Below are 27,789 nucleotides of genomic sequence, written 5' to 3' on the forward strand. Positions count from 1 at the left end.
TTCCTGTGCTTCAAAATCCCAAAGGTACTAAAGGGTATACAGTGGAAAATTTCACCTCTTACTTACCTCATCCCCTGCCACTAAGTTCCTGACCCAAGGGACGGTGGGTGTTATGTTACCCAGAGATTTTTCTCACACATATAAGCAAATACATGAATGTGCATATTCTCCACCCCTCCTTTTTTATGTAAACAGTATAATTCTACATGATCTTCGTATGTTGTTTTTTTTCATGTAACAATGTATTGGAGATTATTCTGTGCATATCCTAAAACTTTGCTCGTTCTTTTTTTTTTTTTTGCAGATTCGTAGTTTGACATTATATGGATGTACCTTACCTAGTTCTTTAGTGACAGACAGTTAGATTGTTTCCAATAATTTACTTTGCACACATCGAGTTGCAGTAACGATTTTATACGTGGGAGTATCTCTGTATAACGAATCCCTAGAAGTCGAGTCATTTGATCAAAATGAATGAGCAAGTGTGATTTTGATAGATATTGCCAAATTCCCCTTCGGGGGAGGAGGGCAATTGACACTCCCACAAGCAATATCCCACAGCACCTGTCTCCCCACATCCTTGCCAACTCAGTGCTATATAACTCTTTAATCTCTTGCCAGACTGTCAGTTAAAAATTGACATCTAACTATAGTTTTAATTTGCATTTCTCTTATTATAAGAAAAGATGAGCATCTTTTCATGTGTTTAAGGGTCATCTGTATTCTCTTTTCTGTGACCTGTCTGTGTCCATCACCATTTTTCTGAGTAGTCTTTTTCTTATTATTTCTAGGAACATTTTATATATTAGGAAAAGGAACTCTTCATCTATGACATGAGGAGCAAACATATTTTCCCAGTTTGTCACTTCTCTTTAAAAACAAAAACTTTCTGAAGTACAACATACACAGCAAACTTAGATCAGAATAAGCAAACTTATTAGATCAGAAGCGTGCAGCTTGAGGAATCTTCACAAAGTGGACCCACCTGTGTCCCCTGTTGTTTATCACGTTTATCATCATTTATCCTAGGCTTTGCTGTGAGCAGTTTCATATTTTTACACAGTTGAGTTTATCAATCTCCTATTTTATGACTTCTAGGTTCTGTTGTCATAGTTAGGCCTTTCCCACACTGAGATAAAAACATTTTCCTGGGCTTCCCTGGTGGCGCAGTGGTTGAGAGTCCGCCTGCCGATGCAGGGGACATGGGTTCGTGCCCCGGTCCGGGAGGATCCCACATGCCGCGGAGCGGCTGGGCCCGTGAGCCATGGCCGCTGAGCCTGCGCGTCCGGAGCCTGTGCTCCGCAATGGGAGAGGCCACAACAGTGAGAGGCCCACGTACCGCAAAAAAAAAAAAAACATTTTCCTGACTTTATTTTAGCATTGTTGCTGTTTTATTGTTTCCACTTAAATCTTTAGTGTAATTTATGCTGGTGTAAGGTATGATCTATGGAGCAGTCATTATTTTTTTTCTAGGTTGGCTAAACCATGTCCCAATGCCATTTATGAAACAGTCCGTATCTTCTGTCTATGGATTATATATATAATCATATCTGAAATGGTGCCATATCTTGTACTAAATTCCCCGGGACTGTTTCTGGATTTTTGGTCCATTTGATAACATCTGTCTCTTCCTGGGCCATTTCAGTTGTTGATTCCTGATGTGGAGGTTTTTTGAGCACTTCTGTGCTATGTGCTATGTGGTTTACACATAAGAGCCTTGAGCCCTCAGAATTACTGTGACCTCAGTGACCTTGAACGAGCGACTTCATCTCTCTGCCGCAGTTTGTTTCTTTTTTTGGGGGGTGCCGAGCTGCACGGCTTGCAGGATCTGAGCTCCCTGACCAAGAATTGAACCTGGGCCCTCGGCAGTGAAAGTGTGGAGTCCTAATCACTGGACCGCCAGGGAATTCCCTCTGCCTCAGTTTCTTCATCTACAAGGTCGGGATAATAATAGGACTGACCTCATGGGTTGGTTGGGAGGATTAAATAACTTAATATATTATGTAAAGTGCCTAGAGCAGTCTAGGGCATATAATACTAAGTGTGAACCAATTTTTTTTTGGTGGGGGGCTGTGCCGTGGGCGTGTAGGACCTTAGTTCCCTGACCAGGGATCGAACCCAAGCCCCCTGCATTGGAAGCTCGGAGTCTTATCCACTGGACCACCAGGGAAGTCCCTATTTTTATTATTTAAGGCCATGTTTAATCCTATTGGGGATGAGGAAAATGAGACTTTGAGCCACGAAATGACTTTCCCGGGACCTTGCTGAGTGGCGGCACTCGTTCTAGAAGGGGCCCTGCCCGCTCCTGAGCCCCACATGCAGGGGCCTGGCCGCCTCAAGCAGACAGATTTCTCTGAGTTCCCATGGGTGGGAGGGGCCCCCTCTTCCTCCCTCTCCCCCAGCCCCGAGGCTGTGGCTGATCCTCAGAGAGGAAATGTCACACGCGGCCCCAGCTGCGGGGGGTGGGATGAGGCTTCACCCGGGCGGCTGCAGCACCAGCTCCTGTGTGAACAAACCTCGTGGGCTGAGGGGCCCGGAGCTCCTCAGCAGCTCAGCCCCTCCCTACAGGGCCTGCTAGTCTCTGCGGGGAAACCAGGTCTCCGCAGAGACGGGAGTTTTCTCTGGGCAGCCCCAAGTCCTTGAAAGAGACTCCCAGCCCACCACTCACCAGCTGTGTGACCTGGGGCGAGGCCCTGACCTCTCTGAGCCTCAGTGTCCTCATCTATCAAATGGGCAGGTTGTAGGGAGACTCTAAGGGGAGGACGTGTGCAGAGCAGGATGGCATGGAGGGGTTGATCTGTGGCGGCCTGTTAATGTGAGACATCAAACAACGTGTTGTTTTCTACCACCTCCCCCAAAGGCAGCTGGAAATGGAGACAAAGAGCCCAAACTGCCAGTTCAAAAGCCTGTGCCAGGTGTGCCACAGAGGGGACCAGGGAGGGGAGGCCAAGTGGGAGAACAGGGTTTCTCCTGCCAGCAAGAGGGCAAACACACCCCATCCAGAAGGGGCTGCGGAGGGGGAGTTTGAGATGTTGAGGAGCCGGTGGAGTTTTTCTTCTCTCCCTCCCCTTAGGGCGTCCAGGGGCAAGGATGGGGTGGGAAGAGGGCGGAGGGAAGGGAAGGAACCACAGAAAGAGTCCCCCAAGGAGTGTGGGGTCTTTGAGAGAGAGGGAGACCAACAACGCTTTCCTTGGCTGGATTTGCTGGGCCAGGTCCCTACAGACAAATCCAGCCCCACAAGCTGAGCTGCCAGGTTTGGCAAATAAAAATATAATATTTGGGCCATACTTATACTAAAACATTATTTGTTGGTTTTCTGAACTTCGAATTTAACTGGGTGTCTTGTATTTTATCCGACAAGCCTACCCGTGGGTGTGAAACGGATGGGGCAGAGAGGGGAGGGGAGGGCATTTCTGGGGGAAGGGGCAGGGGTATCCCATGGCCTATGCCTAGGGGTGATGCGACCTTGTAGCTGAGGGCTGGTGCCAACCGGGCGTCGAGCAGAGACTTGAGAAGCCTCAGCAACAGTGAACACGGAGAAGAAAGCCTTGAAGCTGCAGGGGAAACCACAATGCTCCCACTCATCCTCGCCCCAGGGCAGATGGGAGGGGGTGGGGCAGAAGCACCAGCCGGGCCCCAGCGCAGTCCAACCTGTCCTCTCCCCCTGTGTCATCGGGCTCCTAGCCGCCCCTCAGTGGCCCTGTGGCCTGTGGTCCACGGCCCAGCCTAGAGGCAGGTGATGGGGGAAGAATCTCGTGACCACTGTCGTAAAACGGCTGGGACTGAGTCTTCACCGTGACTAAAAATCACCAGCGTGGACTGGATTTCCCTGAACCCCTCTCAATTATATCATCAGAGCTGATGGGGTTCGGGGGGTCAGAGTCAAGAAAATTAGGTTCGGAAAACAAGTTTATACTGTTTTCCTCTGCTTCTGGACTCTGTGGTTTTCTCCTGCACGGAGCGCCTGGCATGGAGAGGACACCCAGCCCTGGACCTGGGACGGAGGCTCAGCTGGGAGCAGGGCCTTGAGGGCGATGGGACAACCAGGCAGTGGCATGAAGGACGAGGTGGCCAGGGAAGTGCTCCCTGTGACCTAGACCTTGAGATGGCCGGGGCAGGGAGTGGGAGCCGGCCAAATGTGGACACTTGAAGGGGATGCAGCTCCTTATTTTATTCCAGCAACCCTCGCACAGCATGGCTGTGGCCAGCTCTCCTTAAGTGCTTTATAAATAGCCATTCGGTTAATCCCCCTAAGAGTCCTTAGAGCTAGGACGACTGTTATCCCCACTTGGCCTGGAGGCACTGAGTTGCAGAAAGGTTAATTTAAGTGACTTGCATGAGGTCACGCAACCAGGAAGAGGCAGTCCCCCGCCCCCCGCAGGGTGAGCCCTGCCCTCCTGTTCAGCCAGTGCTGGGCCCCAGCCCACTGCCAGGGAGCTGGACTGTGGTTGTTCATCCAATAAATCAGATATGTGTTGAGATGTCCTTCAGGGTGGGCTCCGTGCTGGGCTCTGGGATTTCTTCTCTTGTAGCGCACTCAGTCCAGTGGGAGAGACAGACACAAACAATTGCAACCCAGTGTCCACAACTCAGTGCCATAAAATGAGCCCATTTAATGAGCATTCACCTTGGGCTGGGCCCTGTCATAAGCACGTTGCCCAGTTTATTTCTTCATCTTTGAACAACCCCTTGAGATATCATTGGCCCCATTTTGTAGATCAGTAAACTAAGGCTTAGAGCGATTCAGTAATTTGCCTAAGGTCACAGCAAGCAAATGCCAAATTTGGGACTCATTAGGGGAAGTTTAGGGTTCCATGGGGGCATATCCCAGAGGGCTTCCCAGAGGAGGTGCACTGCGCTTGAGTTGTACCAGAGAGGGGATTGGTCCAGTGGAGAGAAGGAGGAGGGTGATCCAAGCAAAGGAAACCACCTACAAAGGCCTGGAGGCTGAGCAGCCTGGCAGCCTGGGGGAGCTGCACGCCATTCTCAGGGGCTCTGGCTGGCTGGTCTGGAAGGACAGGATGAGGCCCAGGCAGGGACCTAGCGGTGTTGGTTCTGATACTGATCATGGAGGGGAGGGCCAGGGGAAGCCAGCAGGGCAAAGAGGAAGGATTGTGTAGTGAGTCTGGGTGTGGACTCGGGCCACAGGCTCCCTGAGTTGGATTCCCTGCTGTGTCTCTGGCTGGCTCTGTGACTTTGGGCAAGTCACTTCCCCTCTCTGAGCCTCAGTTGCCTCATCTATCAAATAGGAACCATAGTACCTCATGGGTTTTTATGAGGATTAAATGTCTTAATTGATGCAAAGGGCTTTGAGCAGGGCCTGGCTGAAGTCAGCACTCCAGAAGTGTCAGCTGTTATTAGCACTGAGGCTGCGTTTGCCTGATAGGTTCACTGCTTTCAATTAGGTTGAGGGAAGACAGTAGTAGTTATAGGGCCAGGTGCCCACAGCCACCCTGCCCACATCTCAGGACCCCGTCTCACCAGCCCCACCCCCGAGCCTCCACCACACTTGGGGCCAGAACCCACTGTGGGTAGCACTGGCAGCCCTGGCTGGGGACGCATGGGGACGCATAGGCTCCTGGCAGTCGGGGGAGGGGTGGAAGCCAAGAGAAGTGGTGACTAAGACAGAACCCGAAATGCACTCACACAGAGAACACCTCCAGGGGGTGGCTTCTTTCATTCTGGCTCCCTCGGGTGACTCATGCGGGGGCCAGTACGAAAGATGTGGGGCACAAGGGGTTGATGCGTGTCCCTCCCAAGAAGCCAGTGGTACAGTGGGCTATGGAGGGCTTGTCGTTTCTCCCAGACTCTGGAGTTTGGGGGTGGGTAGATCCTGTGACTGAGAGGCCTGGAGTCCGAAAGACCTGGGTTTGAATTCCGGCTGTTACTTCGCAGCTGTGTGAACTTGTGCAAGGAACTTCCCCTCTCTGTGCTTCAGTTTCCTCACCTGTAACATCAGGCTAATTAAATCCACCTCCCAGCACTAAACCCTTCCTATGGAGTCCTATGGACTCCCCACCTCAAAGACTAGCAGTGGCTCCCCCTTGCCCACACAACATAGTGCAGTCTTCTGTTAGGGGAGACTTTGGACAAGCGGACAAGGAAGAGGCACGTTGGTGGAATATCTGCAGACACTGCACAGCCTTTATCTTATTTAAACCTCACACAAACCTATTTACAGCTGATAAACCCACCCCCAAAAGTGCCCAGGCTGAACCCTGGTAACACAGATGAGTGATTTATAAATGTACCTTAGTTTGGCTCTCGGGCCTTTGGCATTCTCTGTCTTCAAAGTTACATTTATGTTACATTACCTTATTTTTTTATTTATTTATTTTTTTTGCGGTATGCGGGCCTCTCGCTGTTGTGGCCTCTCCCGTTGCGGAGCACAGGCTCCGGATGCGCAGGCTCAGCGGCCATGGCGCACGGGCCCAGCTGCTCCACGGCACGTGGGATCCTCCCGGACCGGGGCACGAACCCACATCCCCTGCATCGGCAGGCGGACTCTCAACCACTGCGCCACCAGGGAAGCCCCATTACCTTTTTTGTACATATGAAACTGTAAAGGCACCAGGCCCTGACAGTTTCAAAGATGAATCGCCAGATAGCTGAAATTGATAAAAATAAAGGTAAGTCCAATGTTACTTAAACTATTCTAGGTCATAGAAAAAGATGGGAAAATCTCCATTTTATTTTTTAAATTTTATTTATTTTTGGCCTTGCTGTGAAGCTTTTGGGGATCTTAGTGCCCTGACCTGCGATGGAACCCGGGCCCCCTATAGTGAAAGCGTGAAGTCCTAACCACTGGACCACCAGGGACTTCCCTCCCTTTTATTTTATGAAGGCAGCATGACCTTAATATGAAAATCTGATAAACATAGTAAACCAGCAAACAAATTAAAACCATAAAAAAAGACATAACACAAACCTATAAATTGTAGACCAATCTCTCTATGACTTGGATGCAAACATTCTAAATAAAATGCTAAAAAGTAAAATAAAATTGTATGTCGAAAGAATAACATGCTTTGAGCAAACAGAGCTTTATTTCAGGAATCAAGACAGGTTCAATATCACATAATTGATCAACATAATTCTTTACATCACATTAAAGGCTAGTAACAATGTGATCATATCAATTGATGTCGAAAAGTTAGTTGAAAAAATTCAATAGCTTTTTCAAAAAAATTACTAAAAATAAATTTTAAAAAGGAATAAACTACTGAACTATGATAAAGGTTCTTTGCCAAAAACTGACAGCAAACTTCATTGTAAATACTAAGGCTATTTCCCTTGAAATCAAAATAAAACAGTATTTTGGAGGGCCTATCGAATACACCAGGATTTAAAAAATGAAATCCTCACTATTGAAAAAGAAGGGATAAGATATTTCGATACTGTAAGAAATCATTGGTAGAAATAGAAAGAAGAAAATATTTCATTTGCATTTATATTATCAGTGGACAAATTTAAGAGGGAAAATGCAGATCTCTATGAAGAAAAAAATGTGCAGAAGGACAAAGATAAAGAGTTAACCTCAGAAAATAGTATGACTTAAAACATCAGAAAAACATGAATGCCCCCACATGCAGCTCCCAATGGGGAGCTTTGAAAAATTAGATAACAGGGGGACTTCTCTGGTGGCACAGCGGTTAAGAATCCTCCTGCTGGGGCTTCCCTGGTGGCGCCGTGTTTAAGAATCTGCCTGCCAACGTGGGGGACGTGGGTTCGATCCCTGGTCCAGGAAGATCCTACATGCTGCAGAGCAACTAAGCCCGTGCACCACAACTACTGAGCCTGCACTCTAGAGCCCACAAGCCACAACTACTGAGCCCACGTGCCACAACTACTGAAGCCCACAAGCCTAGAGCCCGTGCTCCGCAACAAGAGAAGCCACTGCAGTGAGAAACCCGTGCACGGCAATGAAGAGTAGCCCCCGCTCACCGCAACTAGAGAAAGCCCACATGCAGCAACAAAGATCCAACTCAGCCAAAAATAAATAAATAAATAAATAAAATTTATTTAAAAAAAAAAAGAATCCTCCTGCCAGTGCAGGCGGAGTCTTATCTATAATCATGACAAAAGTGGAACTTCAAATCAGTCAGAAGAGGGCTTTTTTTTTTTTTTTTTTTTGGCCATGCGGCCTGTGGGATCCTAGTTTCCCCAACCAGGGATCGAATCTGAGGCCCCTGCAGTGGAAGTGCGGAGCCCTAACCAGTGGACCGCCAGGGAAGTCCCAGAAGATGGCTATCCATTTGGAAGAAAGAAAGAAAACTGGATCGATATTCCATACCACAGAACAAGTTTGCAGGCCAGAAATAGAGACATAGATGTAGAGAACAAACATACGGATGCCAAGGGGGGAAAGTGGAGGGAGGGTGGTGGTGGGATGAACTGGGAGATTGGGATTCACGTATATACACTAATATGTATAAAATAGATAACTAATAAGAACCTGCTGTATAAAAAAATAAATAAAATTCAAAAAAAGATAAAATAGGTAAAAATATTAAAAAAAAGAGAGGGTGTTACTTGAAAAAAAAATTCCATACCATAGGCAAAAGTAAATTAGAGATGAATTAAGGGCTTAATAAAAGTCTTAGAAGAAAACTTAGGAAACTAGACTTACAATCTAAGGTTTGGGGGAAATTTTTTAAACCAAGAAAAGAAGCCCAGAGGCCACCAAAAATCTTTTAGATGAGTCTGACTATGGTAAAATTAGAGGGAAAAGTATAGAAAGATACTGTCAGCATAGTTAAAGATGATACGTATTTGCAAATATGGCAGATGAACTGTCCAGGCTTGTTCTGCACAGGCAGTCCTTACAGATTGGCAGCAAAAAGACCAACAGCCCCCCTAAAAATGTCAAAAGGTATGAAGAGTCAGTTCACAGAGGAGTAAATCCAAATGGCAAATACATCAATTAAAGATGCTCAATGTCCTAGTAAGCAGGGAAAGGCAAGTTAAAGTGCCAATGAGCGGGCAGCTTATACCCAGCAGGTAGGCAAAAATGAAAGAACTGGAGGGGTTTGGGGTTCGTATATCGCTGAGGGAAATGCAAACTGTTAAAAGCTCTTTCAGAAGGCAACTTGGCAATATGTGATATGAATTTTTGCAAGATTTTTTGCAAGACTTCATGCATGCTTTATTGGGCAACTACAAAAGAACGTGCTCCACCAAAACAAGAGAAGCAATCGAGGAAGAGAAACATAATTTAATACAGAAATAGGAGCTCTAGCATAGAAAAGAGGGAAGGGACTCCTCTGGGATATAATGAGAGACAGACCCCAGGATGACAGGGACTTCCCTGCCGGTCCAGCGGTTAAGACTCCGTGCTCCCAATGCAGGAGGCCTGGGTTCGATTCCTGGTCAGGGAACTAGGTCCTGCATGCTGCAGCTAGAGATCCCGCACGCAGCAACAAAGATCTCGCATGCCGCAACAGGTCCAGAGAGCAGTCAGTTCACGTTGGAGCAGGGCAGGGGGCTCCAGCAGAGATTTTCTTCAAGATTAAATTTGTAAACCACCTAATCCAACTGAACATCTTGAGAAACAATTTAAACAACTAGTGGAGAGTCTGGGGTTGAACTAATAACACGTACATAGATTTGTCTAAGCAAATGGAAAAAAAAGAAAGAGAATTAGGGCTTCCCTGGTGGCGCAGTGGTTGAGAGTCCGCCTGCCGATGCAGGGGACACGGGTTTGTGCCCCGGTACAGGAAGATCCCACATGCCGCGGAGCGGCTAGGCCCATGAGCCATGGCCACTGAGCCAGTGTGTCCGGAGCCTGTGCTCCGCAACGGGAGAGGCCACAAGAGGGAGAGGCCCGTGTACCGCAAAAAAAAAAAAAAAAAAAGAAAGAGAATTACAAACACCGGTAAAACAAAAAGTGCAGAAAGGAAAGGTAATCATAATTTACTTCATGGCTCAGTGCTGAGTAGAGTTTACATGTCTTAGTTATGTTTGCTAAGATTCTTGGATGGACAGAATAATCTCTTTCATCTAATTTAGGAAGTTTTCAGCCATTATCCTTCACATTTTTTTTCTGCCCCAATAAGTTTTTAAAGGATGGTTATTGCAGCAGGGTTCACGGAAGCAAAAACTGGAAAGAAAGTGAATGTCCACCCAAGAGGAGATGGTTGAACAAACTGGGGAACATCCACACCATTGAATACCACGGGGCCGGGAGACAGAATGAATTTGATAGATCCCTCCCAGCTTTCTTGGAGGGATTGCATCAAATGCTCTTAAATGGAGAAAGTAAAACAAACAGAGAGAAGTGTGGATAATAGGATTCTAGTCTTGTGAAACAAAAGTAAATCCCCTTTCTATGCATATACATGCTTGGATGTGGCCATATGAGACAGGGAAGGTACAAGAGGTGACACACTGCATTGTTAGCTTTACCTTGGAAGGGATGGAGTGGAGGAGAGACCTGGTGGGAGATAAGCCCAGAGAAAAGCAAAGACTGCCCGTGATAAGCAGTGCCTATGTGTTAGGACCCCGCCTACATACATCTCTATGCTTACACGTGTCTAGCCTCGTAAAGGAATACCTGAAGAGTGGTCACCAAGTGAGATGACAGTTATTTCAGGGCGGTGGGATTCTAGGTGATTTTACTTTCTTTCTCATATTTTATATATTATTTTAATTCGTTACAATGTATATGGATCATTATAATCAGAGAAGTTAAGTGAAAATGAAAAGAAAAGCTGAGAGGTCCTGAAACCCTGGGGGGAAGGAGCTGTTTTCCTTGACCTTGGCCCTCTGGAGCCAGGGTCTGTCTGTATTTGGGAGAGGTCCAGGGTGCAATACGTGTCCTTGCAGTTTAGTGCTTCTACCGGCACCGAGGGCCAGCCTTGTTCTCAGGGACTCTGGGAGCCAAGCCATCACAGGCTGGCACTTGTCACCCCAGGACTGCAGGCTCACATGGGGTTTTTTAACAGATCCTGGTGCCAGGAATCTGATTTAATTGGTCTGGGTGGTGCCTCGGTGTCTGTTATTATTTATTTATTTATTTGGCTGCGTGGCATGTGGGATCTTAGTTCCCCGACCAGGCATCGAACCTGCACCCCCTGCATTGGAAGCGTGGAGTTTTAACCACTGGACCTCCAGGGAAGTCCCTGTGTTATTATTATTATCTGTAAATGATTATGAGATTTTGTTTCACACAGCTTTGGGGAACCAAAGAATTTAGGTTTATTCAGAATGATCAACACATGAGGTGGCTTCTGGTTTATAATTTGATAATTATGCTTTCCCGGTGCAGACATTGGTGCTTGGCCATGAACCATTTTCTATGTCATCCATTTTGCCAAGCCTCAAAAGGAAAATATCTTTTTTAAAGCTATAAATTAAAAAAAAAAATCAGATCATGTCACACCCTGCTTAAAACCTTCCAGGGCTTCCTCACGCACTCAGGATAGAATCCAAGGTCCTTAAACGACCCAGAAGGGCTGATAAGAGCAGGCTCCACTCAATTAGGCGGCAGCCATACCTTCTCCCCAGCTTTTTATTTTTTAAATGTTCAAACACAGAGGAGTTGAAAGGATGGTATAATGATTACATCATCTGATTCAATAATTAATAATAATTGCTGTATTGCTTGGGCCATGTGTGTGTACTTTGCTAAAATGTTTGAAAGTTAGTTGTAGACATCATGACACTTAACCCCTAAAGACTTCAGCATGAATCTGCTAAAAATAGGGATATCTTCCTCCATAGCCTCAAGCTCTTATCATACCCAAGAAAATTAACAGTAATTCTCTAATATCTTCTATTTTTTAAAAATAAGTTTATTTATTTATTTATTTGGTTGGTTTTGGCTGCGTTGGGTCTTTGTCGCTGCGTGCAGGCTTTCTCTAGTTGCGGCGAGCGGGGGCTACTCTTTGTTGCGGTGCGCGGGCTTCTCATTGTGGTGGCTTCTCTTGTTGCGGAGCACAGGCTCTAGGCGCATGGGCTTCGGTAGTTGTGGCTCACGGGCTTAGTTGCTCTGCGGCATGTGGGATCTTCCCGGACCAGGGATTGAACCTGCGTCCCCTTCATTGGCAGGTGGATTCTCAACCACTGCACCACCAGGGAAGCCCAGCAGCATGCGGGATCTTTTTTTTTTTTTTTAATTTATTTAATTAATTTATTTTTGGCTGCGTTGGGTCTTCGTTGCAGTGCACAGGCTTTCTCTAGTTGCGGTGAGCGGGGGCTACTCTTAGTTGTGGTGTGCAGGCTTCTCATTGCGGTGGCTTCTCTTGTTGCAGGGCATGGGCTCTAGGCCCACGGCCTTCAGTAGTTGTGGCTCGTGGGCTCTAGAGCGCAGGCTCAGTAGTTGTGGCACATGGGCTTAGCTGCTCCACGGCATGTGGGAGCTTCCCGGACCAGGGCTCGAAACCGTGTCCCCTGCATTGGCAGGCGGATTCTTAACCACTGCATCATCAGGGAAGCCCCACGGGATCTTTTAGTTGTGGCTTGCCAACTCTTAGTTGAGGCATGTGGGATCTAGTTCCCTGGCCAGGGATTGAACCCTAGCCTCTTGCAATGGGAGCATGGAGTCTCAGCCACTGGACCACCAGGGAAGTTCCCCATTTACTTTTTTTTTATTTTAACAGAACTCTATTTTATTATTTATTTTTATTTATTTTATTTTTATTTTTATTTTTATTTTTATTTTTATTTTTTTTGCGGTACACGGGCCTCTCACTGTTGTGGCCTCTCCCATTGTGGAGCACAGGCTCTGGACGCGCACGCTCAGCGGCCATGGCTCATGGGCCCAGCCGCTCCGCGGCATGTGGGATCTTCCCGGACCGGGGCATGAACCCGTGTCCCCTGCATCGGCAGGCGGACTCTCAACCACTGCGCCACCAGGGAAGCCCCCCCGTTTCCTTTTTGAAGAGACCAGTTGTCATGTAGAATACCCTACATCTGGATTTCCCAGATTCTTTCCTCATGGTGTCACTTACCTTGTTCCTCTATCCTTAAATCTTTTTTAAAAGTCCTGACATTAGTGATGCTAGTGAACAGCCAGGTTAAGAGCTGCTGTGACACACTTCTGGCCTCAGCCAGCAGAGCTCTGAGACCCCCTGAAGTCCAGCAGTCCTCATGGAGCTCCGTGGCTGCATCCTCAGGTCAGGACCACAACAGACACCATGGATGAGCTGTTAAGAAAGGAACTCCTCTTTCCCCATTGCAAACCGGCACTGCACCTCCCAGGTCACTGAATGGAAGTTACTTCAGATTGTTTTTCCAGGGGTGGGAGGGGAAGCAGATTATGGCAGAAAAAGTTGGGGCATCTTCTGAGCCTGGGAGGAGCTGAGGGACCTGGGGACCCTAGTTAGAGAATGGCTGCAGGACCTCAGGTCTGCAGTTGATGGAGAGGGCATCTCTGAATCCTTCCAGGACAGCAGGACCAAGATACAGACGATGGCCCTCACATTCCAGGAACCTACGCCTATCCTCAGTTCTCTGGTATCTCATAAGACTCAGGAGTTTTGCATGAATTATGCATTTTATTTTATTTTTAATATTTATTTTGGCTGCACTGGTTAGTTGCAGCATGTGGGATCTTCGTTGCAGCATGTGGGATCTTTAGTTGTGGCATGTGGACTTCTTAGTTCTCGCATGCACGTGGGATCTAGTTCACCAACCAGGGATTGAACCCAGGCCCCCTGCATTGGGAGTGCAGATTCTTACCCACTGGACCACCAGGGAAGTCCCAAATTATGCATTTTATAATCCAGTTGCCAGGGGGACTTGAGAGAGGGGAGGGCTTCCCTGGTGGCGCAATGGTTGGGAGTCTGCCTGCCGATGCAGGGGACACGGGTTCGTGCCCTGGTCCGGGAGGATCCCACATGCCGTGGAGCGGCTGGGCCCGTGAGCCGTGGCCGCTGAGCCTGGGAGTCCGGAGCCTGTGCTCCGCAACGGGAGAGACCACAACAGTGAGAGGCCCACGTACCGCAAAAAAAAAAAAAAAGAACATGGAAGGGAAAACTTGGGGTGCTGTCACCCAAAGAGAGGGGAGTGGGTGCAGAACAGGAAATAGCAGATGTCCACTATGTCTTATGTTATTCTTAGCATCTTGTGGTCCTTATCACAGCTGTAATTAACTATAACCCCCAATCCTCCACCTTCCGCAGTCACCCTCCATTTTTCTTTAACATCAAAATAAAATGACACGAGCCCCCCACCACATATTAAGGATAACCAGGTGCCTCCATGATCTCTCTGAGGATTCCCAAGTTGGGGCTCACTGTCTCTCAAGTCAGGACATGCTCAGCCTACTCCTTTTTTTCCTTAGCTTTATTGAGGTATAATTGACAAATAAAAATTATATATATTGGGAATTCCCTGGTAGTCCAGTGGTTAGGAGTCTGCACTCTCCCTGCAGAGGGCTTGGGTTCAATCCCTGGTCGGGAAACTAAAATACCACAAGCTGCATGGCACAGGGTGGCCCAAAAAAATTGTATATATTCAGGGTGTATAACTTGATGTTTTGATACGTGTGTGTGTTGTGAAATGATCACCTCCACAATTAGCTAATTAATATGTCCATCGCATCACATAGTTAGAATTTTACGTGGTGAGAACACAAGACATACTTTCCTGGAAATTTTCAAGTATATAATACAGCAGGTTAATTATACAGCCTACTTCTTGGCTCTCCCAATGAGCTCTTGGCCTCTGAAGCCACCATCCACTTTCTGCCCTTCTTTGGCTCCAAATGGAAACCCCTGAATTCCTCCATTGTCCCAAAGCTCCATTAACCCAAGGCTAGGTGATGAATATTCTCCTCCCCTCAACTGCCAGTAAATACCTCAAATTTGCTTTCCTTACACCCACATTTCCACCCCCAGACTAGTCACTAGATGGCTGGGTAGGGCTTTACATTTTTGAGACAGAGATGCTGTGAGGGGACTCTCTCCCTTAGTGATGCAAGTTGAGTAGGCATCCATTGCCCTGCATGAAGAGTATAATGGGAGTTTTGAGGTTGCCCCTTCCAATATTCCTTGTCTTGGCATACTTAGCTGTCACTGGCGAGGAGTTGGGAAATTTTGCATGGGGTTCAAGGAGCACCTTGGGGAAAAAGGAATCAAGAATAAAATTTCTTCTCTTCTGAAGCTCAATGTTATAGGAAACTTTTTGAGAGACTGAGTAAGTCTAGACTGAAGACTGTGGACAGGAAAGGACACTAAGTGCTCTGGAGCAGGAACTCTCCATGATTAAAGGGAGGTGGCCCAGGCTAAACAGAAGGATCTAAGGGGTTCCAGGGGTCGGTTGGGTTCTGAAACTCGTGTGTGTGTGTGTGTGTGTGTGTGTGTGTGTGTGTAAACCTTTCTTGTCAAGCCCCTTTGTTCTGGCAGGATGATGGCTTTATCACCCTGGAGGATGCATGAGTTCAGCCGTGATGCTGAGAGGCAGACAGAAGCAACAGCGCAGAAAACCAAGGCCCCCTAGTGGTAAGCCCTGGCATTCTCTGACACGTTGGGAGTTACAAAGAGGGGATATTTGTACATTCACAGATTTCCCCTCCGTCCCTTAACAATCCATTAAAATGTTCTGTTAAATAAAGTGATTATTGCCCCCAGGCATCCGCCCTTATGATTTCAGACAAGCGGCAGATAATTTGAAGTGACAGGGTTTTGATCAAATTCTTGGGTAGGTGTCCTTCCCCCTCTGATCTAGTCTGGGTGGATTTTGTTTTTTCTCATATTTTTTCCTCCCTCTCTCTCTCTCTCTTTTTTTTTTTTTGCGGTACGCGGGCCTCTCACTGCTGTGGCCTCTCCCGTTGCGGAGCACAGGCTCCGGACGCGCGGGCTCAGCGGCCATGGCTCACGGGCCCAGCTGCTCCGCGGCATGTGGGATCTTCCCGGACCAGGGCACGAACCCGCGTCCACTGCATCGGCAGGCGGACTCTCAACCACTGCGCCACCAGGGAAGCCCTTTTTGACAAATTCTTGAATGTCATGTGCCAGGCCCTGTACTAGGATTGAGGTGGGGATGGGGAGGAGAGTAGCAGTTTGCCAAATACTGACTCTTCTCTTATGGAACTTACGTTCTAATGGGGAGAGATGGAGAACAAACAAATACTTGGTATTGCAAGCGGTGGTGAGTGAAGCAGGGCGAGGGTCATTTGCTGCAGGGAGTCGTCTCTGACCATTGAGATTTTTTTTTTTCACACACACACACTGTATTTTATTTTTACAAGAGATAAATAAACTGACACCAAGCATTGTAAATGGATGACCACAACCAAAGCAACAATGATTGCAGTTACCGAACACGAAACACACTCACACTGTGTCATAATATTGACACTCAGTCCAGGAATCCTCCACTGTAGCAGCTCCTTTACTTTGCAGTGAAAATTGATTTGTATATGTTTTGCCTCTGAGTCTTTGTCGGATTTTTTTTTTATTCAAACAGAAAGTCACAAAAATTATAATCATCCTCATCAGTTGGCTCAGTCCCGTGTAATTAATTCTTTTTCATCTTGATCTTCTGTGAGCACTTCTATGAATTCATCAGTTTTCCATTAGAGTTCGGAAAATGCTTATTCATTCAGTTCAGCGTATAGTCAGTTACCAGAAACCGGTACTTGTCAGAGGCTTTTCCATGAATTCCTTGAAGCTGAAACCCTTTTACAGGAACGTTTTTGCAAAAGCATCAGAGTGCACCCAGAGCTGTCTGTAAATGACAAGAGACTTAACAATGATCACGGGTAAAGATTGGATGAAAGCTCATAATGATGCAATTGACAAGGAAATTTAGTTATTTCTGAGATATACATTTTTTAAAGTCATACCTAGAATTATGACTTATAACATTATACCGGAACATATAAGATTTTTAGAAATTTCATGTAATGTCTGAAACATTTATATTAACATATTTCCATACAAATAACCTAAAGAAAATTTAGTATTAGTTGTTTTTGTTTGCTTTTTTATACTGCAGGTTCTTATTAGTCATCAATTTTATACACATCAGTGTATACATGTCAATCCCAATCGCCCAATTCAGCACACCACCATACCCCCCCACCCCCACCCCCACCCCCCCACCCCCACCCCCACCCCACACCCCCCCCACCCCCCACCCCCACCCCCCCACCCCCCCCCACGCCCCAACCCCACGCCCCCACCCCTCCAACCCCACCCCCACCCCCGCGACCACTGAGATTTGAGCAGGGACCTGAAGGAGGGGAGGCAGGGGGCTCCAGGGAGATTTGGGAGAGTCCAAGGCAAGGGTACAGTCCCTGAGGGGAGCGTGCGCTTGGCTGTCCTAGAGGCCAACATGGCCTGAAGACAGCACAGGGGTGGAGCAGGGGATGGGGCTGGGACCTTGGAGACCACTGTAAGGACTTCAGCTTTGATTTGGGGTGAAATAGGGAGCTTTTGTAATGTTTCCAACAGAGTGACAGGTGTTGTCTATGGGAGGACTCACTTTGGTTGCTGTTCTGAAAAAAGCCTGAGGAGGCTCAGGAGAGGAAGCTGGGAGACCAGTGAGGGGCAACAGGCAGAGGAGGGCTGCCGGCTTCCGGTGGGAGCAATGCAGGCGGTGAGCGAGCTCAGATTCTGGGTGGACCTGTGTCTGAAGGCAGAGCCAACAGAATTGTTCTATTGACACAAGTAGGTAATTAATAAATATTTGCCGAATGAATGCAGAATCATGAAACTCTCCACAGCCGGCCCCAGCTGCCCTGCTTTAGAACGGCCATTTGCCCGCTGCCTCTGAGTCCGCAGCCACTGCCAATCAGCTTCTTCACACCCTCTGTGCCCGATGCCCAGACAACTCTGCCGAGTCCTCTGGTCTCCGTCTTCAGGGAGCTCCTGCCGCCTCCAAACTTGAACAGCTTTTCAGTTATGTAATTTCCCAGCACCCAGTCTTCCATGTGGGTAATGTCTGCTCCATCATTAGATCGCTGGCTGCCTGAGGACAGGGGCCCCATCTGTCCTGTTTACTGGCGCATCCCCAGGCTCCGCTAGGAAGACAGGCGCACAGAATGCACTCCGTAAACATTTGCTGAGCAGCGGCTGGATGAATCGCCTACTCTGTTCCCCTGGGCTTTCTGTTTCTATTTCCTGCCCAGTCTGAAGGGCTCCACGCCAAAGCTGGACTCCAGTCCAGGGACAAGTCCCTGCCTCTTCCCCCAGAACGTGGGTCCTTGTTCCCTTCACACTCAGTCCCTGGGCTGGGCCTACTTTAGGTCACATGAGAGGTCGCAGGAGCCCTGGAGTAGCTGCGCTTGGACTCTGCAGACCCCACCTTAACCCATCTGTCAAGTTTTCGGTTTCCAGAGTAATTCTGTGTGCCTCCCTCTCTACCCCATATCTGAGACAAGACAGCCACCCAGTGGTAATTTTTCTAAACTTTTGTTTATTTTATAGCAATTGTCATGATTAGAGAAGTAAATAACACATTTAAAAACCTTCTCAGGGCCAAAGGATGCCAGAGTATTTACAAACACATGGTGGGGGACGGTGGCAACATAAGGGTCTGGGGCTCTGGGGCTGGGATTCCACCCAGGCCCTGAGCCAGGCTTGGATGCCGACGCCAGCCATCATGACTGTCCTGCCGGCCACAGAGTGGGCTCGGGGAGCAGTGGCAGCCTTAGGGCTCTGCTCAGCTGGCCTGGTGGGAGACCCTCTAGCTAACCTGTGGCCCTGCCTCCCCTCCAGGGGCTCCCCACACCCCACAGGCCAGCTCAGAGGGGCCTCTGGGAAGCACCGAAGGACAGGGGGCAGTGTGGGGGGCACAGGGCTGGGACAGAGGGCAGGGATGACCCGGCCTGCCCAGGGGAGGACAGAGATGCAGGCACACACGCACACACACATACGCCTTCACAGAAGAATCGCGAGGGGTTTTTTTTTGTTTGTTTGTTTTGTCTTCTAAGTCTTCATGTTTATGATGTTATTTTTTGCTGTTTATTTTTTCTTCGACAGTGACATAAACTGAGGTAAACATCTGTGACCAACACCTCTCCTAAGGGGCACAGGGTCCCAGCCCAACCAGCAGAGGTGGTGGCGGCAGCGGCAGCAAGGCCCCAACGGGGAGGGCGCAGACCCGGTTCCAGTCCTGCTTCCTTGTTGGCCGCTGCTGCCCCTTCTCTGTGCCTCCGGAAACAGGGGCTGGACTACAGAACTACGATCCCTTCCCCACTCTAACATCCTAGATACTATGAGGGAGAGACTCTCAGACAGGATCTTAACAGAGAGAGAGAGAGAGAGAGAGAGAGGGAGAGGGAGAGGGAGAGAGAGAGAGAGAGAGAGAGAGAGAGAGAGAGAGAGAGAGAGAGAGAGAGAGTGAGAGGGCGCACGCAAGGGGCATCTACTTGGAATCTCGCTTCCTTGTTATTGCAGGAGAGACAGGATGTCAAGAGGCCTAAGGCAAAAGGAGAAGTTGCGGCTGGGAGAGGTGCCCAGATGGGCTCCAGGTGGGCAGGGGGCAGTGATGGGGGGGCCTTCTCTGAGACTTGGCCCTTGGTGGGAGGAGGGGTTTGCTACTTACCTGGCATGTGGAGGGCCCCAATGCCCGCTGGGGAGGTGGGTCTCAAGAGGGGTGGGCACACCAAGGAGGGGTGGGGGCCAGGCCCTGGGGCAACCGCACAGTTTGTAAACTGGACCCGGGCAGGGCAGGGGGACCTATAGCCCTTTTGCGCGGTGTGAATGAGGGTGAATGGAGAGGTGGGGACTTCAGGCCAGAGGGGCCCCTCTGGTCAGCCTGGCCTGTCAGGGAGCCCCCTCAAATGGCCGAGAACCCCAGGAGGAACCCTGGAAGGTGTGGCCCGGGACAGTGGATGGGGCACTGCCAGGCAGAGGGAGCAGCCTCACCCATGTTGAGGTTATTGCGGGGTCCCAGGCCTCCACGGAGGGGGCGGGGGTCGTGGAGTCGTGCTGGGTGAGGCTGGGTCCCTCTGGTCTGTTTTGCTGCCTAGGGTCCTGAACCAACCTGCAGGTGCCTCCTTGCTGGGCTCCCTGAGGGGTGTGCTGAACCGCAGGCCTGGAAGCCCTCTGGCAGCTGCCCGCTGAGAATCCTGGGGTGGAGTTACTGAGGCGTCTGGATGCAGCCACTGAACACACGAGGCTACACGCACACATGTGCACTCCACATGCACTCACACTGCACACATACCTATTCAATACACACTCACCCCCTCCCACTTCCAGGGCCTCCCATTCTCACACCCACACCCCAGTACCAGAAACTTGGGAGACGTGGGGATGGGGTCAGCCCCGGGCTGACATGTTAGACCCCAGCAGAAGCCCGGGAGAGATTCCTGGCACAGATCACCTGGCCGCCTGCCAAAAGCCCAGACCCCTGAGTCTGGGCTGGGGCAGGGAGGACTGAGAAGGATCTGAGGTTTCCCGGGCCTGGGGAAGGTGCAGTGGGCAGGCGGGCCCGGCCCTGCACTCACTCCCTTGGCCTAGGGATGTAGGGGTCCCGGAGCCCTTCAGTTGTCCTGAAATCCCTGTGGGGCAGGGGAGGGCCGCCAGAGCTCCACCTCTCTGGCTGTGTGGTCTTGGCTGGCTGCCCTCCTTTTGGGGCTCAGTGTCCTCATCTGGGGACTGGGTGGTGGGGAGTCGGGCCCTGTGTCTGCACATACACACTTCTGCAGCCTCCAGACATTTGCTACATTTTGCAGGGGGGCTGGCCCCTCCCCTCCAGCCTCCCAGGAAAGGGGCAGGTGGCCGCTGAGCGACGCCCCCGCCCTCAGCTCATCTCCCTCCTCCCAGCCAGTGCCCAGGGGCCCTAAGGCCCTTCTCTGCCCCAGCACTTCAGCCCCTTTTCGTGCCCAGGGTGGGGGTGGGGGGCGGGGAGGCCGGGAGGGCAGGACCGGGGGTGGGCCTGCAGGATCTGCCAGGGGGTGCAAAGGGCCGGGAGCAACTAGTCAGGGTTCCAGGGTTCAGGGAGGTGTGGGAAGTCTGCCGGCAAGCTCCCTTGCTCCTGGTGTCAGGGGGCCTCTCGGGCCTGGGGAGCTTGCTCCTCGGGCCTGGGGAGCTTGGCTCCTTTTGGTGGCGATCTCACCAGCCCGCCGCGGGCCGGGCGTCTACCACTACTCCCTTCTGCCGCCGCGGGGGGCTGGCCGGTTCGGCCCAGGGCGTCTTCCCGCGCCCCGGCCTGGCTGCTACACGGCGCCCCGGGCCCGAGGGCGGCGGGGGCGGCTCAGACGCAGATCTCGATGGCCGTGGCCAGCACCACCTGCCCTTTGCTCTTGTCTGGGCGGCCGTCGGTCCTGCCGGGGGGCCCCGGGGGAGCCAGGCCGGGCTCGGGCACGGGGACCGGCACGGGGACGGGCGCAGACCCGGGCCCGGGCCCAACGGCGGGGGCCGCGGGCCGGGAGCCGCTGCCGCTCTCGGTCAGCACCGTCCGCTTGAGCGGCCCGGGCGCCTCGAGGCGCAGCGGCCCCGCGGCCGGCGGGCGGTCCCCGGCGGGCTTGCGCGCGCGGTGCGAGGGCCGGCGCCGCAGCTCGGACGTGAGCTCGTGCTTGAGGAAGCGGAAGACCTCCTTGGCCGGCCCGCGGCGCTCGGGCTCCAGGGCCAGGAGCCGCTGGAACATGCGCAGCGCCGGCTCGGTGAAGCGGCGCCACTGCGATGGCAGCCCCGGCAGGCGGCCCCGCTGCCAGCGCACGAACTCCTCGAAGAAGGCGTCGGCGCCCGAGGCCGCCTCCCACGGGAAGTTGCCGGTGAGCACGCAGAAGATGAGCACGCCGAAGGCCCACACGTCCACACCCGTGTCCACCGCGAAGCCGTCGGCGCGGCCCGCCTGGCACACCTCGGGCGCCGTGTACGGGATGGTGCCGCTGACCCGCTTCACGCGGCAGCCCACGCGGCGCGTCATGCCGAAGTCGGCCAGCTTCACGCGGCGGCACTCGCGGTCGAACAGCAGCACGTTCTCGGGCTTGATGTCGCGGTGCACCAGCTGCCGGCCGTGCATGAAGTCCAGCGCCAGGCCCAGCTGCTGCACACAGCGCTTCACCGTGTCCTCAGGGAGCCCCACCTGCGGCCGGCCAGACGGGAGAGCCGATCAGGGGCGCCGGGCGGCCACAACCCGGTCCTCTCCTTCCCGTCCCCGCCACCGCTCGCCTGACCTCCCTCCGGGTCCCTTTCCTGGGCAGACCCGGTGCCAGCCACCCTCCCTCATCCCAGGCTCCCTCCCTGGCCCCGTGGTTTCCCGCTGTCCTCACCTTCCCCGCATTTCCCGCAACAACTGTCCAGAGCGCCTACACTGCGCCAGGTGCTTTGCTAAGCGACCTATCCCGCACGACTCAACTCTGCAGCACACGGTACATGCCCGTTTCCCTTGCACCGAGGCCTTGTCACTTACCCAGTGAGCGGCAGAGCAGTTTCACCCTGGCCGACTGCAAAACCAGGTGCCTGGAGTCCCCCCGGGCACTCTCCCCACTCCAGGGCACCTCCTCTGGTGGCCCTGCCACCTCCCCTCTTGGGTCCCCGCCTGTTGCTATGCAACTGCAGGAGGGGGCTGCTGGACTTCATCCCATCACCCTGGCTGCTCCTCATCTCAGTGCATCATCTGGCTGACTGTGGAGTGTCTGTTTCCCCCTCTAGGACCAGAGCAGGACGTCTTGTTTGCTGTGTATCCCCAGCCCTCCAAACAGTGACTGACATACCGTAGGGGCCTAATAAACGATTAAGTCAGGAGGCGCCTGACTCCTCCTCGACTCTCACTCCGGGGACCCAGAAGACAGTCTCCCCTTCCTCAGCCACCACCCATGTACCTGAGGAGGAATGATGTCAAACAGGTCCCCGGCAGGTGCATACTCCTGAGCAAAGACGTAGCAGTCCTCGGTCTCAAACACTACGTCGAAGACCTTGATAATGAAGGGGCTGGAGGAGAGGCTGTTGGTGATGCTCACCTCCCGCAGGAAGTTCTTCAGCTTAGTTTTGCTCTTGTTCACAAACTTCAGTGCCATCTTTGTGCCTGGCCAGGTGACAGTGACAGTGGTGAAGACCCCTCTCCCTGTACCCCTGCACCTCACACACCCGTGCCTGTCTGCACAGCCTGCCCCAGCCACAGTGCACGATGATGGCCCCAGCAGGTGTGACTCTCCTCATCTCACAGGTAGGAGACTGAGGCCCAGAGAGGGGAAGGAACTTGTCAAAGGCCATGCAGCAAGTCAGGGGTCAGCCTGGGTCCTCCATGCCCAGCCTGAAGCCCTTGATGAGGAGGGCCTGTTGCTTCCTCCACCCTCTCATTTTCTTCCTGACGTACTGTGTACCTATTTATCTGTCTGTCTCGCCCACCTAGAAGGCTGCTCCCTGAGTACAGGGAACCTTCATCTTGTCTGCTGCTGTATCTCCAGTGCCCACAGAACAGTCTGATGCATAGCAGGTACTCAACAGATGTTTCTTAAATGGATGAATAAATAAGAAGGCACTAGACACAGAGAGATGAGGACCTGCAAGGCGCACGTCCCTGACTCTGAGCTTGAGCAGGCATCTGTAGCCACCTGGGTACATAGCTGTGTGACACACGTGTGTGTCCACAGAGCACTTACACATCACAGGTCTGCCTTCTGCACTTCATGTGCACAGCTCACTCTTCATTAGGACCCTCTCAGCTGGGCATTAATGCTACCTTATTTTACAAAGGAGGAAACCTAGGCACAGAGAGGTTAAGTCACTTGCCCAAGGTCACACAGCAAGCAAGTAGCAAAGCTCAGGTGACCCCATGTCCAGTACTCCTCCTGTTGTCCCTGTCTCCTCTGTGTGCAGCTGTGGGCGCTCATGCAGCCCCTGTTCCTGACTGGCTGTGTGGGCACTGCTGTGAGCCTACACTGTGGGGAAGGCATCAAGTTCAGGGGTTAAGCAAGAAGGCCCTGGAGCTGATTACTGGGGTCTCATCCTAGCTCACACCCTCTGTAGCTGCACGACCTTGGCTGAGTGACTGAATCTCTCTGGGTCTCAGAGTCCTCAGTGACCTGAGAAATGGAGACGGCCACACTGACCTCACAGGGCCCTCTCCCACCCGTTGTAAGCATGGTGCCCTGTTCCCGAGGACCCCCCTCAGCTCGGTCCACCTCCCTGGGGGCTGCTATCACCGATATGCTGGTGACTCCCCAGACACCACCGCCAGCCCTGACCTCTCCCCTGACTCCAGATGTCCCCGGGCGCATCCCCTTGGCTGTCCCAAAGGCACTCTGGATGGCCCCAAAGCAGCCCACCCTCCAGTCTGGGCACTCTGCCCAGAGATTGCTCCCTTGTCCCATCTGCCTGGTCCCCTCCTCCCTGGGCCACTTCAGGCCACATTCTCTCCACGTGGACCACTGACTCTGCCTCCTGCTGGCCTCCTGGCCCCTACAGAGAGCCCCAGCCAAGTCCCCACTCCTGTCTTAGAGCTGGCCACCCTGCAGACACTCACCTGTGCCCTTGTAGGCTACCAGGTCAACCTTCCCATAGGTGCCCTTGCCCAGCTCCCGGACGAGTTCGTAGTGCTTGGTGACGTCGCTTGCGGCCAGCGTGCGGAGGGTCAGCGCTTGCATGTCTTCAGTGAGGAGGGGCACGCCTGCACCCAGCCCAGGGGCGGTCCCTGGCCCACAGCAGGGCAGGGAGTGGGGCGGCTCGGGCTCTGGGCAGCCCACGCTCATCTTCTCCCTGGTGTGTGGCATGGAGTGTGACATCAAGCCAGGGCCTACTCCTCCCTCCCCAGGGCCCAGGATCCCCAGGGCTGGGTCCGAAGCCAGGCCGAAGATGACCACGAGGGGGCAACAGGCATCTTTGCTGCATCACCTTTCCCCCAAAGCTTCAGGGCCAGGCCTGAGCCAGCACTCCCCAGAGACACAGCCACTGCCTCCCAGCCCCCACTTGGGTACCGCTGGCCTGCCTCGTGCTATCATCCAGACACTGTGCCAGGCAAGGCACACGTTTTTATGTCACACAAAGACACGCCACATACTGAGTTCACATGAGTGCTCCAGTGCACAAGTGCTGATCAGCACCTGCTGTTCGCCAGGTGCTGTTTGGAGCCCTGGGGACAAAGCACTGAACACATAGACCAGACTCCCACCCTCACAGGACTTACGTCCTAGGGGGGAAATGGACAAAACACAGTGAACCCATGAATGATATATTATGATAAAAGGTGACATGCGCCATAGAGAAAATAAGGCAGGGGGAGGGGCAGACGAGGTCTGAGGGCAGGGGTCTCAGACGAAAGTCTGGCAGGGCGGTGCAGGTGTGGCCACACCCCCATCACAGCATTAATCCCTCCCCCAACCTCAGAGGACAACACACAGCCTGGCTCAGGTACACACAGCCACAGCTGTAGCCCCAGGGTCCCACCCAGGCTCCCCAGACACAAGGACAGAATGCCTGTCCTGCAAAGATCCGCCCTCCCTCGCCCCTACCCTCCAAATTCACCGACCGACCCCTTCAATGTTCACACGAGCTGGGTGGGGAGGCCTTCCTGGATACACCTACCCCGTCGGGGGTACTGAGTTTGCCTCTAGATGGTGCCGGGGAGGGGGGCAGAGAGCTGCAGTGGGGAGAGTTCAGGGCTGGGTGACAGTGAACGCCCATCTGGAGTCTGCATTCCTCGTCTGTCTAATGGGGGAGGCTTAGACCAGGGCGCTGAGGCCCTGTGAGCAGGTGTCCGCGTGTCCGTGTCTGCGTGCGCGCCAGCAGGGGAGGCCAGCGCTGAATCCGCTCTAGGCTGGACCCTCGGGAGCTGCCTCCTGCTGCAGCTCCTCTGCCCTCACTGCCTTCTCCCTCCAACCCCAGGTGGACCACCCATTGCTCTCAGCCGCCGCCCCTGCAGAACCACCCCGCGGCTCTGAGGGAAGGCACAGACTTGGAGCCAGACTGCCGAGTTTGAAGCCTGGCTCTATGACTCGCTATTTGGATGCCATCGTGCAAGCGACTTCACTTCTTTGTGCCTCGTTTCCCCGCCTTAGCAAAAGGATAATAGTATCTTTTCCCTAAGGGTCAAAGGACGCGAAGTGCTTGGTGCCTGGTGCACAGTAGGCACTGCCAGTGTCAGGTGTGGACGCGTTCTCGCTCGGATGACCTCCATGCTCGCCTGCTGAGCACGGCTGGAGGCTGGGGTCAGGGGCGAGCCTGGCATCTTCACCCTGGCCCGGCCGCTCTCCTCCCAGGCCCAAACCTTCTTCTCTTCTGCCTCCCCTTCCCCCTCGGCACGACCCAGCCTCCCACTTCGCGCGGAGAGGAGGAGCACGAGGAGGGAACCTCCTGCCTCCCACCCAGCCCCAAACGGAGCTCCATCTGCACGTCCTCCCAGCTGGCTGGCGGGGCAGGGAGCCGTCCCCGCCCCCTCTGCTCTGGCTCCTGCCCCCTTCCGCTTCCTCAGGATCCTGCTCCCCCGTGCGGGCCCCTCCCCTCCATTCATGAGCCCGCCAAAGTCCCACACGATGTCCTCAGCGTCTCCAGCGCATTTCACAGACCTGAAGATGGAGGGATGGCGCCAGGCCCACTGACACCCAGCCCTGCTTCCTCCGCCACCCTCAGTGTGTTGAACCCAACCCTGCCTGGCACCGTCGTCAAGCCTAGGCAGTCCCTGCTCCGGGCTGGACAGCACTGGGGCCCTCGTGCTGCAGGGCTAAAGTGGGGTGACATCTCCCCACAAGGCTTCCTCTGGTTGCAGGGCTGGAAGGGGTCAGCTCTCTCTTCTTATCAAATGTCCACCCGCTAGCTGGGGGGAAAGGACGCCGAGTGAGAACGACCTGCTCTGAAGTAGCCGGGAGAGGTAAGGCTGTTCCTGTGGAGTGTGGGGCTACCCCACCCCACCCCGAGGGGTGCAGAGGAGCGCACACCCTCTTCATCTGGAACTCTTCCCCCTGCCCACCAGGAAGAGTTCCCGGCGCTGGGCTGCTATGCTGACCTACTTCTCCTGATGTGTGTGGACTCCCCAAGGGCTGCCGAGGCGGGCGGGCCGCGCGTGTGTGGGCACATGTGTGCACACGTGTGGCAGTGCGCCCACTTCAGGCTTCGGCCCCTGTCAGATCAGCTTGGGCCGTTTTCCACATCTCCTGGGAGCTGGACTGGCAGCCGCAAGTTGCTAGAAGCCCTTCTTCCCTCCCCACCTCCCTCCCCCAGGGACTGTCGGGTGCTTGGCTTATCTCTGCTGGTTTGGCCTCAGAGTTGCCCTGGGCAGGCACCGGGCTTGGTAGGGGGCACACCTGCTCCCTCACCCCAGGCTCAGCCCATGCTCTGACCACTGCCCAGCTCTGCCTCTCTACAGCTTGAACACGCCTCTCCAGTGCCCTCCGCCATTCCTGCTGCCTGCCTTCGCTGCCCCCTGCCCCACACCCCACCTCCTTATCTCATTATCCTCAGGTGCCACTCCTCCAGGAAGCCTTCCCTGCTGCCCCAGGTGCCAATTTCTGTCTCTGAGGGGCCCCAGGGTTCAGACAGGGTCTGTATGTCTCTCTCTCAGGGCCTCTGTTGAATACGGTGGTCTCAGCTGTGTGTCCCTGTCTGTCCCCATCAACAGGCCAAGAGCGCCCTGGGGGCTGGTATTACATCAAATTCAACTCTTCCTTGTCCCTTCCCTTGGTTCCTAGGGTCCAGGTTGGGGGATCCTGTATATTGCCCCCCCTCACTCCTTCAACCTCCCTCTCCCCTCAGGCCTGTTCTCTGCAAGGTGTCAGCAGGAGACAAGGAATTAACCCGCACCCTGTCCCTGCGGCTGCGTCATCCCCCCAGGTACACACTGCCTCCGTCCCAGTTACTACACACGTGACTTAAGAGGCGCAGTGGGGAACGATGGAAATGGCACGGGCCTTGGGGCTCAGCAGGCTTGGCCTTGATCCTAACGTGCGCCACTGTT

At 52.7% G+C, this 27,789-nt stretch overlaps 1 protein-coding gene across 6 annotated transcripts in view; it reads right to left on the reverse strand.

Moving 5' to 3' along the window:
- Nucleotides 1-18,343: 18,343 nt before the first annotated feature.
- Nucleotides 18,344-27,789, reverse strand: part of SBK1 (SH3 domain binding kinase 1) — a 49,765-nt gene continuing 40,319 nt past the window's right edge. For 5 of the 6 annotated variants that reach the window (XM_022588438.3, XM_089895970.1, XM_030763664.2 and 2 more), the window contains 3 exons: nt 24,367-24,599; nt 22,724-22,926; nt 18,344-21,984 (listed from right to left, as the gene is read on the reverse strand). In XM_022588438.3, the coding sequence (XP_022444146.1) occupies nt 21,151-21,984; nt 22,724-22,926; nt 24,367-24,592 (1,263 nt within the window). In that variant the 5' untranslated portion in view covers nt 24,593-24,599 and the 3' untranslated portion in view covers nt 18,344-21,150. The remainder of the gene's footprint in view (nt 21,985-22,723; nt 22,927-24,366; nt 24,600-27,789) is intronic. The other variant, XM_089895971.1, reaches the window with a different exon arrangement.

The sequence above is a fragment of the Delphinapterus leucas genome, chromosome 15, assembly GCF_059928025.1.
Source record: "Delphinapterus leucas isolate spDelLeu-1000000601 "Yukka" chromosome 15, BTC_Dleu_Yukka2, whole genome shotgun sequence".
NCBI lineage: Eukaryota > Metazoa > Chordata > Mammalia > Artiodactyla > Monodontidae > Delphinapterus > Delphinapterus leucas.